At 40.7% G+C, this 14417-nt stretch overlaps 1 protein-coding gene across 1 annotated transcript; it reads right to left on the bottom strand.

Moving 5' to 3' along the window:
* Window positions 1-849: 849 nt before the first annotated feature.
* On the bottom strand, window positions 850-8661 carry p2ry1 (purinergic receptor P2Y1). The gene is made up of 2 exons (XM_085184072.1): window positions 8318-8661; window positions 850-8061 (listed from the first exon to the last, which is right to left on the bottom strand). Exon 2 carries the CDS (start codon window positions 8030-8032, stop codon window positions 6971-6973), a length of 1062 nt encoding a protein of 353 aa, XP_085040198.1. The 5' UTR covers window positions 8033-8061; window positions 8318-8661; the 3' UTR covers window positions 850-6970.
* Between the last annotated feature and the right edge of the window lie 5756 nt (window positions 8662-14417).

The following is a 14417-nucleotide window of genomic DNA, read 5'->3' as shown; positions in this document are numbered from 1 at the left end:
TTGTCAATTTGTTTGATTCAGGCCAGAGACACAAATCCTCTTTGGGTTTGTGTCAGGAAGGACATCTGTTGTGAAATGAAACATGCGCACAAGCCACTTGCTGTGGTGACCCTTTGTGACAAGGTTAGGTGATGTATGGCTTTATTTATTTATTTTAGGTCAAATATTGTACAGAAAAAAAATAAATTGAAGTCATGACCTTAGGATATGAACCCGTGGAAAAAGCCCTGAACATCAATGCCCTGACCCAAGCTTTAGGGTGAAATTTGAAGAGACTCCTAAGTCTTCTGCCAACTTAACAAACAAATAACCATTTGTGGTCATCTTGCAAGAGTCACCATAATATGATGGCTGCTCTTAGAAGCCACGTGATGGCCCCTCAGCTTCTGAATATTTTCTATTTCTAAATAAAAACAATTCTGAATACATTCAGGAAGTTCCTAATTTCCATTATTCACCTGCTCTGTATAGTACTGTGAATTGAGTTCACAGGAGTGCACATATGCAAAACACATGAAGCAGATAAACAGGTTGTAAAACCGAAAGCCAGAGTTATTTTTAGGCTAATTTAGACTCAGAGAATTCCACATCAAGCATTTTCGACTGTTACGTCCCTCTGCAGCCTCTAATCTGCTCAGTGTGTTCAGCTGGTGCTAATTGGCCACACCTAGTCAGGTGTGGATAAAAGCATACCTGAGGCAAGCGTCCAGAGAGCTCACTAGTCTTTGCCTTGGTGGTACCAGCCATTTGAGCCAACCTGCTATGCCATTTTAAGATAAAGCCTCTTCTCACCCATACTCTGGTATTCATCTCCTTTTTTATGTTTGTTTTGAGCCGGGTCGTAACATCGACACTGTCCAAAGAAAGAAAATCCAATAAACAGGTACAACTAACAAAACTGTGGTGACAAATACAAAGGAAGTAAGACACATGGACAACTAAAAAAAGGAAAAGATTGAGTATAATTACAAAGATAACTAAGTGTGGGAAAGACTCGGGTAAAATTAAGGTCAGAGAAAGGAAGGGAGGAAAGGGTTACAAAATAAAACAGGAAGTACAGTGCTGGCATGTACACAAATACAAACACACAGAAGATAAAGAGATAGGGAAACATCAGAAAAGAACCCAAAACAAATTATGGAGCACAGCCAAGTAAAGGGTGTAAATTAGAGCATATCAATGACTTGCTCTAAAATCCAGTTTTTCCATACACAGAAGCTTTTTTCCATTTGTGCTAATACACACACTAGCCCACTGTAAATATGGAAGTGTGAATGTAATCTGCTGGAACATAAACTTTGATTTTGAGAGATTTATCATCCATCCTTCAGCAGGGCAGTGAGCAGACTGATCGGCTGCCAGCTAATAAAAGCATTAGACTCTCAGAAGGGTGCATAGCTCAACATCCTTCAGAGGAGTTTCACAACTTACAGACAAGCTGCAGGCAAAGGGAAGCCAGTTTTATATTCTTCCTTTATTACAGCAGGCCGTAGCTGTAGCTAAGTTAGCTGTAACTCTTAATTTTATTCCTTTTTTTTTTTTTTACATGTGAATGTTCAATGATTCCATTAAAAGTAGCTACTGCTGAAGGCTTTGCTATCTTTTTCACGTTATAAAAAGCTCTTGGCTTTCTATAATTCATAGTAATTTCAGGGTGTATTTAGGAAAACACATCCTATCTTTCAAGAAAAGGGCACCAGACATTAAACAACAGACAAATGATGTGAATGGAAGACCAGAGCAGCAGACCATGCACGAGCCTCTTCGGTTATTAATCTAATATGTTATTAAGCAAGCCTTTGTTTCTTCTGTTTGTAGCCCTCCCCTGCCTCATCCTTTAGTAATGTCCTGTATGTATACTGTAATATGGAGTTCATAAAGTGCCTTCATGTACTCTTTTCTATCTTGTGTTTCTTGCCTGTTTTTCTCCTTATGTTTTTATGTCTCCACAACACATTTTGTATCTCCTCAGTTTTCACCTTCCTGTTCTAACACCTTACCTTATCTTATCTCGTCGCTATATTCCCAAGCAGTAGAAGCCCTTTAATTTAACCTCCGTTCATTTTGCAAGGATACTTCCTATCTCATAACTCTTATCAGACAGTCCAGCCTTTCTCTGCACTGTCTGACAGCGCTATCATCACCCAGCGCTACTAGGCCCTCGGCAAAACTGCATCTTTTGATATCGGTTAAAAGGGAGTTGATTTTCCTTCTTAGGGTTTCTCTTATTTGGGGATAAACTGCTTGATGGGCTAATTTTTACCCCACTGTACAGAATCAAAGGCGCAGGTTTGTGGATGTTAGCCAGTGAGACAATCGTTCAAGCTGATTGATGACGATGCCAAGAAGCGGCAGAAAATCAACAAGCAGCGAGACAAGAGTGGCTGCAGAGATATTGATCATATCCCTTATGACAGCAAAAATATGACAGCCCTTCCTCTGCCTCACACCTCCCCCCTCACACGCTTGCTGCTCCAGCCTGATCTAATCCTTCCACATCTTATATGCAATAACACACTTCTATGAATGGTACTGGCTGCAGTCCAAGCCATACGCATTTGTGGTAAGTGTTTAGAAAAACACTGAGCTACCACAGAGTATAAAATTCTGAAAGTCCCCATTCATTGCTGTGCATATTCCATACGCTTATTCCACTATGCTCACTTCAGCTGCATTTCTCCACCTATTCCAGGAGGAGATAGGCTGAGATCTGACAGGGAGAGAGAAAGAGAGAAGGACAGCAGCAGGAAACACAACACTATGTCACGTAACAATCATATTATGCGATAATTACTGGTGCATTCATATCTAAGCGGCAGTTTAATCTTTCAGCCGTGTATGGAGGAGCAAATTTTTCCAATATTTTATGCATTGTTGGCTGGTTTAATTTGCTGGATAATTTTACATACTCCATATCAGTCTGTAATTTTAGCATCCAAAAGATAGCTGTGGACTTTTGGTACTTAATGTAGTTGGTTTATTTCACTGTTTACAAATGCTTATAATATGTGGACTGTAACACAGCTTATTTCTCTAGCTGACTTTCCCTGGTAAAAAAAAAAAAAATCCATGGACCCATGATGCAAATCTCCCGTTCTGCCGCATCCCAAACGCGCTCTATCGGACCAAGAATTTTCAGATGATTTGAGCTTCGTGACATAGTGTGTTATCATTCTGGAAGCAGCCATTAGAAGATGGGTACGTTGTGATGAGAAAGGAATAGTCATAGTCAGCCACAACACTCAAGTAAGCTTTGGGGTGAGGTGAATGATGATAAACTCGTACTGAGGGGTCCAAAGCGAGCTAACAAAATATCCCTCACACTATTACACCGACTCCAGCAGCTGAACCACTGATACAAGGCTGGATGGATCCATGCTTTCATATTGTTTGTGCCACATTGTGACTTTACCATTTAACAAAGGCAATGTTTTTCCCAACCTTCCGTTGACTAATTTTAGCGATCTTGTGTAAATTGTAGCTTCAGTTTCATGTTGTTTCGAGGGACTCTTCTTCATTGTAACAAGTGCTTACTTGCCTTCCTTATCAGCACAAAACAGTCAGGCCATTGTCTTCTGACCTCTGACATCAACAAGGCCTTTTCACCCAGAGAACTGGATATTTTCGGATCATTCTGTGGAAATCCTGGCGCTATCACTCTGCCTGACATAAAAGTAAACACTTGTAATACTTCTAAACTTTTTTCAACAGTAGCAAAGCAAGTTCAGGTTGATACCTGACCTCCAAAGTGTCATCTTAGTTGGGATATCATAAATACACACACGCATTGGCAAAAGGCATGCTGGTTTGCATTTGGGCATGCAACAACAGCTTCAGTCCTTTCACGGGTATGCCGACTGCCAGTGAGGTGTGAACTTTCCCTACCTGTCCGGCAGTGTTTGGTCTGGTGTTAGAGTGAGGGTTCTTCTTTCTCAAGCACGCTGCTGGCTCATATGGGTGTGGTTATTGGGAAGTTTTCCATGAATTGTTTTCTTTTCTTTTCTTTTTTTTTGTGTGAAGTCTAGGATAATATCCAAAATGTGTCAAAGCAGTCTGACTTTACCAAATAAGTGCAATAACTTTTACTACTGTTCTGCTGTGTGGTAGCTCGACGACTGATAGGAGCAAGTAAACACATGTTAATATCAAAGCACATCAGTATCAGTACTGCAGCGCTGTAACCAAGAGTCACATAGCGAAATGTTTTTACTTGGCTGCAGGAGCAGGAAAACACATAACTGGTTGTGTGACTTTTCTTGTAAGCTGCTCCATGTTCTGCACGAACAAACAGTTTCGTGCTTGTAAAAAGCACTTGAAGCTTTCCAGAGCACTTAAATCGTCCCAGAAGTGCAGTGTTTCCTATAAGGTTTTGTGCACATGTGTCTTGTAATATGTTACTATTCAATATCATGAGGCTTTTTCAGAGTTAAACACAGAAAAAATTGGAAACTTATGTAAACAGACGTTTATATTGCCTTGTGGGTATTACAGCACTGTCACATGATGATGCAGCCACTACAATTTGTGACCTAACCACAGCCTTCTCTTGATTGTTTGTATCACAGGACCACACACTGACATTTTGATTACATTTGTTGTTTTGCGGTTAGGGATAGTTTTTGGCTAAAGCGGACAGTGCCCCCTGTGATGGATATGGATCCTGTGCCAGGTCCCACTGTAAATCTGTGGAACAAAGTTGTGTGTTTTTGTTTGGCTGTCTTGACTGTGATTACTCTGTGGGCCCTGTACCACCAACAGGGTTCTCTAGAAAAACAAACACAAATTTTCTTTCTCCGCAACTCCCATTACTCTTTACACTTGATTCTTCTTTCTGCTGTCCTCCGTCTTCCCAACAATTATTCAACTAACATTCTGCCTCAGGGTAGTAAAGTAAAGAAAAGGTTCTTTTTTTTCTGATGCTAAATTCAGAAACGAGAGAGGAGGATGTTGGAGAAAAAAGGTGAAAGGTGGCTAAGATGGGAGGAAAGAAGTACTGGCAAGCATCCCAACTGTTTGCAAGTCAAGATTTGACGCCCGCAAAAGCACTGATGTTGGCAAGATATCCTGCTGTGGTCGAATTTAACCTTCCTTCCATGTGCATGCAAGCAGTAGCTGCTTTTTGAAAATTAAAACACCACTACCTAACAAACCAAAATAAAGGCTACAACAGCCACCTACTGGAATAAGGTCTTCATTGCCTTCAGGCTGTCTCATACAGACACACGCACAAACAGCGAATACAGACACACACACATTTGCAAAGGCCAGATATGCAGTTTGCACCTCAAAGCCAGGAAATCAAAAGCCGTTTGTATTCACGGGCGCTGCGTGGAGGAGGAAAAGGGTTGGTTGCTTTCCTGTGCCCGCAACACTGCACCGCCGCCGGGTCCTGGCGACGGTTTCACACCCGTCTGCTTCAATGGGTCCGTGGCAATGTGACGGACACAAAGAAAGTCTTAGGATAAGCCAGGAGGAAAAGGTGCCGCTCTTTATTCCTGACGCGTCCCCTCATTTCCTCCTAGCTGTGCTAAAAGAGAAAGTCAAGAGCAGTGACGAGAACAAGGGGGAGCAGCGAGAACAGAGCTCCGCACGAATGTCTCCAAAACAAGTGGCGTTTGTTCTCTCACACCTCTGCGAACATTTAAGCGAGGATGCGTGCAGCTGGTGCAAACAAGGTGAAATTATACAAGTGCTTATAAATTGTCGACTGTAAATACAAAGATGTACTGACACAGATATGTGTGGCCCCGTATCTCCTGTATAACCGATTTACTTCCTTCCTTGACACTTATAAATGACCACATTACAGATTTACAAAGGAAGTACAGACAGCAAACATTTACACAGACCAGGGTAAAATATATACCGATAATTTCTCCAGAATGTTTACAACAGATACACAACAGAAGTGATTATCTGCCAAAACTCGGACACAGTGCACCAGTTACTTTGAGGTATCTCATACAAAAAAATCTTCAATATGCGGATTGAGTCACAAAGCAGGTTATAAAGTATGTGTGTGTTTATGCGTTTAGATCATTTAAAAGCTGATAGTCTTTATTTTGTAATATACACTTGATGTGATTCAGTCTGAAGATACTGACAGTAGGCTCATGTGTGAAGATCTGCACTAAAGATAGCGACAGTTAAAAACACAAAACTAATCTGGAACATCACAATATTCTGCATAGTCCAACTAAGAGAAACAAAGATATTATTTTTAGTATCATATACACAAAATACTGTCATTATTTTAGTAGGTAAAAGCAGTGAAAGCTTGCGGTAACAGAGCCGTTGGAGACCTTCACCTCAGAGCTGTCAGAATGAAAAAGTAGTTGACCACATTTCACACCCCTTCAGTAATAGAAAAGAAAGAAAGAAAGGAGGAGGGATAGGTAGCCCTCTAAAGGGAGAGGTCCCAATCGTAGTGCATTACAATGTCTGTATGGCACATCCATGCAGCAATCTCAGGTTCAGTGCATTTAGTTTTTTCCTCTAAAGGAAAAAAAAACATCATCCCATGTCCACTTCCTTAGGCACAAGCTCTTAGGTGTTCAATAGCTATTGGTTATTAAACGTCAGCTTGTGAATAGAAAATGTGCTTCTAAGTCCTATTTTTACTGAACAAATAAATGAACAGTTTTTTAGTGCCTGTAGGAAAACCTATTTCCCCGAGCCTGGTTCATCGCAATGATCACTAATGATAAGAAAGAAGAGTGATTGCTCTACCATTTAAAGTACAATACAAGTACAGGACGATACAGTACAGTAGCTTATCAATATCAACAGGCTGCAAGCAAGCGATATTTATCACAGGGTTAAAATGACTATTTATCCTAGTTTTATAAACTGTTGTCCGATGAATTCTACATACAGTGTTCAGACCACACACACTGCATTTATTTCTGCCGAGTCCAAAATGTTGTCTAAAGCTATAGAGATCCACAACCTGGTACACACAGGTACCTCGTTACAGCCTCCGGCCCCCATTCTCCACATACTCAGCTAGGCTGTTAAGCGCTGTTTCATCACTCTTTGATTGAATGACATTCTCTCCTTTCCTCGAAGTCTTTTTAGTGACCCGTGACAGCTTCCTCCTGAAGGTGTCTCCAGCCAGGAAGTACAGAATAGGATCCACACAGCTATTGAGGCTGGCCAGACCCCGCGTCACCTGATAGGTGGCATAGACGCGGTTATTAAACTCACACATGTCGGGGGTTTGGAAGTACAGCCTGGCCCTCATGTTGAGGTTCTTCATCACGTGGAAAGGCAGGTAGGAGACGGCAAAGACTGCGAGCACTATGATAACTAGGTGAATGGATTTCTGCCGCAGAGGCGCATTGTTCATGTCGTTGCAGATTAATGCTTTGACAATCATGCCATAGCAGCAAAAAATGACAATAAATGGGATGCAGAACCCAAAAACGGTCAAAGTCATACTGTAGATGAAATACCCCGGCAACTCGTCCTCTGTGGTGGTGTCGTAACAAGTGGTTGCGTTACGCTTTAAGCCAGTCCGGGAATAGTAAAGGATGGGGGACATGCTGATAACAACCAAAACCCACACCAGTGCACTGGTAATAACTGCATTTTTCTTCTTCAGTCGACCCAGAGACTTGAGCGGGTGCACCACTCCGGTGTACCTGTGAACACTGATGCAGGTCAGAAACAGAATACTCCCATAAAGATTCACATGGAATATAAAGCGCTGCAGTCGGCACAGAACGTCCCCGAATATCCAGTCTGTTTTGTTGAAGTAGTAGAAGATGAGGAAAGGCAGTGAGAGGACGTAGCAGAAGTCAGCCAATGCCAGGTTGAACATGTAGACAGAGATGCTGCTCCAGGGTCTCATATGGCAAACAAACATCCAAATGGCCAAGCTGTTGCCCACCAGCCCAGTAATGAAAACTAGGATGTAAACAGTGGGCAGGTAATAGAACTGGAAACCTGTCTTGGTGAGGGAACATCCTCGTGTGTGGTTATGAAGCTCTGTCACATTCATTAGAGAGGTCAAGTTCAAGTCTGTGGTCATGGTGTCAGGGGCAGAGGAACGTCCTTTCACTGCATGAAAGCAAAAGACACATGAGTAAATATTTAGTATCAGCTGAACTATATCAGGTTAAACTGATCTGTTTTTCACACGCTATAGGCTGGCTGCTTTGTTTAAAGATGACCTACGCCTGAATTCAAAAAGCAGTTGAGCGCACACTTGGCATTCAATCGCTTAATTTAGCAGAATTCCTACAGTCCGACAACCACTTGTGACTGAACACACACGAAGCGAGCGGGGGAGTGACAGGCACATTACGGCACTCACCGTTGAGGCAGAGTTGTATTCCACATTCCTGAAGCCTTCACAGTTGGACAGATTTCAGTCAACACGCTGACGGGGCGTCACGAGCTGTCAGGTATCTCCTTCCAGTTATGGAAATTGATTAAAAGTTGCGATCTCCTTCGGGTTGGCGCTGATACACTTTGAGGGAGTGGAAAATCTGCTGTCTGTTCGTCACGCGGGACGACGATTTCCCACAGCAGCGGCAGTAGGACGCAACTGAGACAGCTGCAGGCTCTGGCATGAAGAGCAGAAAACAGGATCCGTAAAGAGAAAGGAGGATCTTTACGCGCGAGAGGGGAGGTGCGCACACACAAAACCACCGCACGGTTCCCAAACGCATTTTCTGCTGCTCCCGCCTCCTCCTTCATCCGAAAGGATTGCGACAATTCATTCTAAAGAAACATGCCTATAAACAATCGCCTTTGTTTACCTTTAACAATTGTTATGCTAGTTAAACTCGCTTGCTTACAGTTGGAGTCAGTTTCAGTTGACGTCCCTGCTGTTAAAATATAACCTTCGCAGATCTAAGATTTTATTTAGCTGTAGATTCGTCCAAGTATAGATTCACAAAGCAAAACGTTCCCTAAATAACAACACTGTTTTTTAATTTGACATCTAGTGGGAAATGTTAACTATAAGAAGATAAATCAAGGTGATTATCTATTCAAAATATTCCGAAAGTTATTATTGCTCGGTGGTAATCGAAGAAAAACAAATACTATTTAAGTGGGAAGTGGGCAGACTCCTCATTTACTATAGCGATTTGTTATATTTATGGGTTTGTCTTTGCAACTCTCATTTTGCACGTTCCTCCACCATTACTGTCAAAGCTTAGACAAAATAGACGCATTAAAAAAAATCTAATGTGTTTCGTATACATGGAGATCGATGATCAGTTCGTGTCTCCTGAAAAGCTGAGACAGACAGCTGGATGTGTGCAACATTGCCAAGGACAAACCAGACACTGGCAGAGACATGGAGAGGCTGGTGGAGAATAGTGAAGGCTGTGCAATGACGGAGCCAAAGGTTAAGTTAATTTAGCTGCGATGCCAAACATCTTAAAAATGGTGGAAAATGCAGCGAGCCAAGATTCAAGCAATAATCTAATGGATGGTATTAATAAGACAGACAATAAATGGCCACCATTAACTTGGACGAAGATCTATCAGTGGATAAAAGATAAGGTAAAGTTACCAACCCACCCCCCCCCCAAAAAAAATATTAATAATAATAATACATTAATACACAATTACATATATTGAACTTAACAAAAGTGGACAAAAAAAATGGCAAAACTCCATCAAGGCAGCTCACTCCATGGGCAGTATTTACTTTCACTATTGCATTCTGTATATATTCATTTTGTTTACTTTGTTGTTTTTAAAAATACTTTAATAAGTTTGTAGTTCTGTGAAATTACAGATTACCTTAACAGGAATAGGTCATGGAGGCTTGACAAGACTTTCTTTAAAGATATTTTGGGGTCAGGTTTAAAAAAAAGGCAAATATGAATTGTAAAAGTGAGGTCAGAGGTCAAAAGGAACATTACATTTGAATAAAATCTATAATATGGATAAATATATAGAGAGAGGGAGGGGCTCAGAGTAGAGCCGCTGCTCCTCCACATCGAAAGGAGCCAGCTGAGGTGGTTCGGGCATCTGACAAGGATGCCTCCTGGGCGCCTCCTGGGTGAGGTGTTCCGGGCATGTCCCACCGGGAGGAGGACCCGGGGCAGACCCAGGACATGCTGGAGAGATTATATCTCTCGGCTGGCCTGGGAACGCCTTGGTGTTCCCCCGGATAAATTGGAGGAGGTGGCTGGGGAGAGGGAGGTCTGGGCTTCTCTGCTTAGGCTGCTGCCCCCGGATTAAGTGGATGAAGATGGATGGATGGATATATATAGAGAGAGTAGATGTTTAGAATCCACATACCAGCATAATTTCCTAAATGCTGCCAATACAAACAAAAGCAGTAGAATTTAAAGCATAGTTTCAAAGATAAGACTGTGAAAGTTTGACCTTATTTGACCTTGAAGAGGTGATATCAGTATAATTCCATATATGCCTATAAGTTGTCAAAATAAATAATTTCAGTAAGAAATCACTTTAAATGGTTCTATATAGCATAATTGTCACTTTGACCTTGAATTCAATCTGTTGGCTTTGGAGGAGAGGTCAGAGGTCAACTGTGACATGATATTTTAAATCTTTACATGGTACTTTCTATCCTGACAATACACACAACACTTCAGATCAGGATCATAGCTTCTACGTTGTACGGCTTTTTGTCAATTTTGACCAATAAATCATTCAGTTGACATTGAAGATTTTTGTGGATGTAAGACACATTTTAATGGGTCGTTAACGTGACCCTGCTCTACACTCTACAAAGTTTTATCAGAAATGACACCTGTCTTTTTTGAGTTATCGTGTTCACAGGCAGAGAGAATGACACACACGAAAACCCTAATAAAAAGATAACCACTTCACTAGAGGTAATAACATTGTGCAAAGGTTACTTACAAGAAAAAACTGGTATGACCCCCTAGACCTGTAATTAATGATTACAACTAATTAGCATACTTTATTCCAAGCAACTGCTTCAAGGTTAAAAAAGTGCTTTCCTGGTTCGTTCTTCAAAGCGCCAAAGATATATGCTTAACAAGCACAGTAGGTTTAGTTTCTCCCAGTTAAAACCAGCCTGAGGTTTTGTGTAATGCTGTGAGTATGCTATAGTTAGAAAAAAGTGCATGATTATGATGTGTAATAAAATAAATAAACTGAAACTACTGAACTCAAGTCACAGCTTGGCAGCCAACATGAAGATCAGCTATTAGCTACTGTACAGAGATGCTTAACAGTCACATATCAAAGTAACTCTCCCGTGAAACTGTATCATTCACATGAATGAAGCCATCACATGAATAGACGGGAGAATGTGATAGAAAACCATTAATGGAAAAAACAGTTAAAAGGTTTAACTGTGTGTAAACATTAAGATTAGGAAACAACAAAATGAAGTAATAAGCAGAGAACATATAGGGCAAATTTGGTCACAACTATGCTTCTTCCACACTATTTGAACATTTGTGGCCCCATACACAGTTATAAAGAGTCGTTTAAGCATCTGTTTTGGAAACCTGCAGCATGGTAACTCTCTTTAGGTATATAATCAGTTCAAGATATGAGATATGAGATATGATAGGTTTTGCATCTGCCAAAAGTGAAGCATGCTGGTTGTAGTTTATCCTGTCGGTGCACTACAAACACAGCAAGTATGCGCTGTTGGGAAAGAGTCAGTCAAAACAGATTTCTTCAGGCTTTCAGCAGAGCAAAGACTGACATGTGACATTTAGACTTAGAGTGTATCTGCTGCTTCTGTTCTGTCTAACGTTTGTCCACGCCAAGCACTTGTCTTATAAGACCGAAGTTAATGGAAATATGTAAATCCAAGGTTTTGAGGGAGGATTAGCAAAGTCAAAAAAATGCTGCCTGCACTTGCCATTACGTTTCCTGCCAAGGACTCTATACTATTTGGCTCTAGCCTCCATTTTCTTCCCCAGAGGCTGACAGGGACAGAGACATATTGGGCATGGCTGGATGCTCTCAGTAAGTGGAATTTAAATCTAGAAACCACCAACACTGGCAAGGTCAGTGGACCACAGCCTGTCACAAGAGCAATTATGCTTGGTTAAGATTTTCACCACCTTTGTAAAGTTTGTAAAAAAAACATAAAAATTGTTGTGATTCACCCATTTAGCAAAGACCACAAATAATAACGAGTATGTCTAAGGGGCTTGGACTTCTTTAAGTTGCCTGAAGACGTTTCACCTCTCATCCGAGAAGCTTTTTCAGTTCTAAGAGCAATTGGTGGAGATTCCCAGATTTTAAGCCCCATGGAAGTCTCCCCAAGAGGCTCATGGACCGCCTGTTGATCCTCTACCTAATCACATGAGCCAAGGAGTGGAAACACGTATAGGTCACAATCAGCCAAGGTTTCAGGTGAACCTGCTGTGAAACCTAGCCCAACTCTATCATGTGATGTCCTGAGGTCAAAAGACCCAAGATGTGAGTGGGTGTTAAAGCGTCTAGGAAGGGATCTCAAAACTGGATTATAGATGGCAGACAGTTGATGTTGTAAACCACAGTTTACGACATCAACTGTCTGCCTCCTTAGACTACAATGACCTGGAAGACTTTGCACACAGACAAAGAGTGTGAGTTTCTACAAGTCATTAATATATATATATATAAATAAATATATATATATATATATAAATAAATATATATAAATAAATAAATAAATATATATGTATATATATATATATATATATATATATATATATATATATATATATATATATATATATATATATATATATATATATATATATATTATAGTTACATTTAATATATATATTTTTTTTTACTTCCAACAGCTTCTGACATTTTGATTAAATATACCTGAATTCAAGAATGAGGTCATCCAAAAGATAAGTTCGCCTCAATTTCAGGCTGTAACCTCCAATGAAAAAAGATGTCAAACACTTAGAACAATAAAACACATAATATACGAGATTTGGTAGTAACCTAGAACACTGCACAAAGGGATGGACCGTCAACAAAAATAAGTGATTTCTGGCTGCTCTGGAGCTTTCACTGATATCACATTGGTTGTTCTTAGCAGACAGAGTTGGCAGTGTTTAGTATTGAGGTTTATATTGTCCTAAGTACAATGTTAAGGCTCCAGTCACACAGGCCTAGAGACCACTCCACCACCATCTAGCAACCACTGGAAAAAGACATACATATTGCCTGATTGGTTGGCAAGAGGCTGCTGATAATCACTGGGAAATTGATTGTTAAAACCCCAGATACACTGATATTGAGACCAGTAGGTGACGCCCTGGCAACCACTGGTTGCTAAGATAAAATATTGGCAAAAACCAGTTGGCGAAAACCTTGTGATTGTTGCTTGTGTTGTACTTTTCATGGAAAACTCCCATGTGAAAGTGGACACGAGTTGAAAACTCCCATGCCAACTGCTTTGTGTACAAAGCAGTTGGCAGCTACTCTCTGAGGTGTTTTACTACCGTTCAGCTCATAATTAGATATTATTTACAGGCAGTTTGATGTCTTTTAGGCAAACTACAGGTGACCGCAGATATGTGCTAGCAACTAAACCAATCACAAGGAGGTTTTTGGTGCACCACATACTTCACAGCCAATTTCACCTAGTAACAGCCAGCAACCTCCAGTGACCGCTCGCCAACTGCTCGGGAGATACATATTTTTTTCCTTAAAGCTGGTGGTTGTATCACACCAAATATGACAGACAGCTCTCAAGCAATGTCTGCATGATGTGATGTGAGGAGGTCCTGAAGGTGATGACATTTTCCTCACCAAAGAATTTTCCCACAGTTGACATGGATTAAAAATTAAATAAAAAGTATACACATCATTTTAAATATTTAAAGTTTATCCAAAAAAGCACGTTATGATTTGTTTGTTTTTGATGAAACATTAGAATGTAAATTATAACTGCAAAGTTGAAGCCAAAAGCAATGAAACATGGCCTTGAACATCTCAGTGCGCTCGAGGGGTTTGTAGCTTTAATGGTTAGAAGCTAAAGGTGGCAATCACATGACAGACATTCTTGTCTTTTGAAAGGATCATTCATTTTTATATAGATTTCAATTATGAACGTATTTGTATAGTTAAATGATATTGATAAATCAAATATGAAAAAAAACTGCAAGCCCAATGGCATACATTCTGCACTCATTACAATGAAAAAACACTGAGCTGCATAATGAACATCATTTATGGATAAACCTGGCCTGACTTTCCCTTACTCTGCACACACAGTCATGGATTTTGGTGAGTCAGCTGTTCCCAGTCAGAACCAATCCGTGTCTGAGGGAGCAGTGTTCCCTGCACATGCTTCCAGGTGTGAAGCTAGATAAGGACAATGCTGAAATTACCTTCTGCAGCTGTCATGGCCTCACCCCCATGGATCTTCAAAATATCTCAGCTGTCAGTTTGATTTGTGTAAAGGCAAAAAGAGAGCAGCAAGAAGCACG

The sequence above is a fragment of the Neolamprologus multifasciatus genome, chromosome 14 (assembly GCF_963576455.1).
Source record: "Neolamprologus multifasciatus chromosome 14, fNeoMul1.2, whole genome shotgun sequence".
Taxonomy (NCBI): Eukaryota; Metazoa; Chordata; class Actinopteri; order Cichliformes; family Cichlidae; genus Neolamprologus; species Neolamprologus multifasciatus.
Note: the sequence above shows the minus strand (reverse complement) of the source record. Positions and strands in the feature narration are given on the sequence as shown.

Coding starts and splice junctions, on each gene's coding strand:
- p2ry1 (XM_085184072.1), bottom strand. CDS start 8,032: ATGACCACAGACTTGAACTTGACCTCTCTAATGAATGTGACAGAGCTT.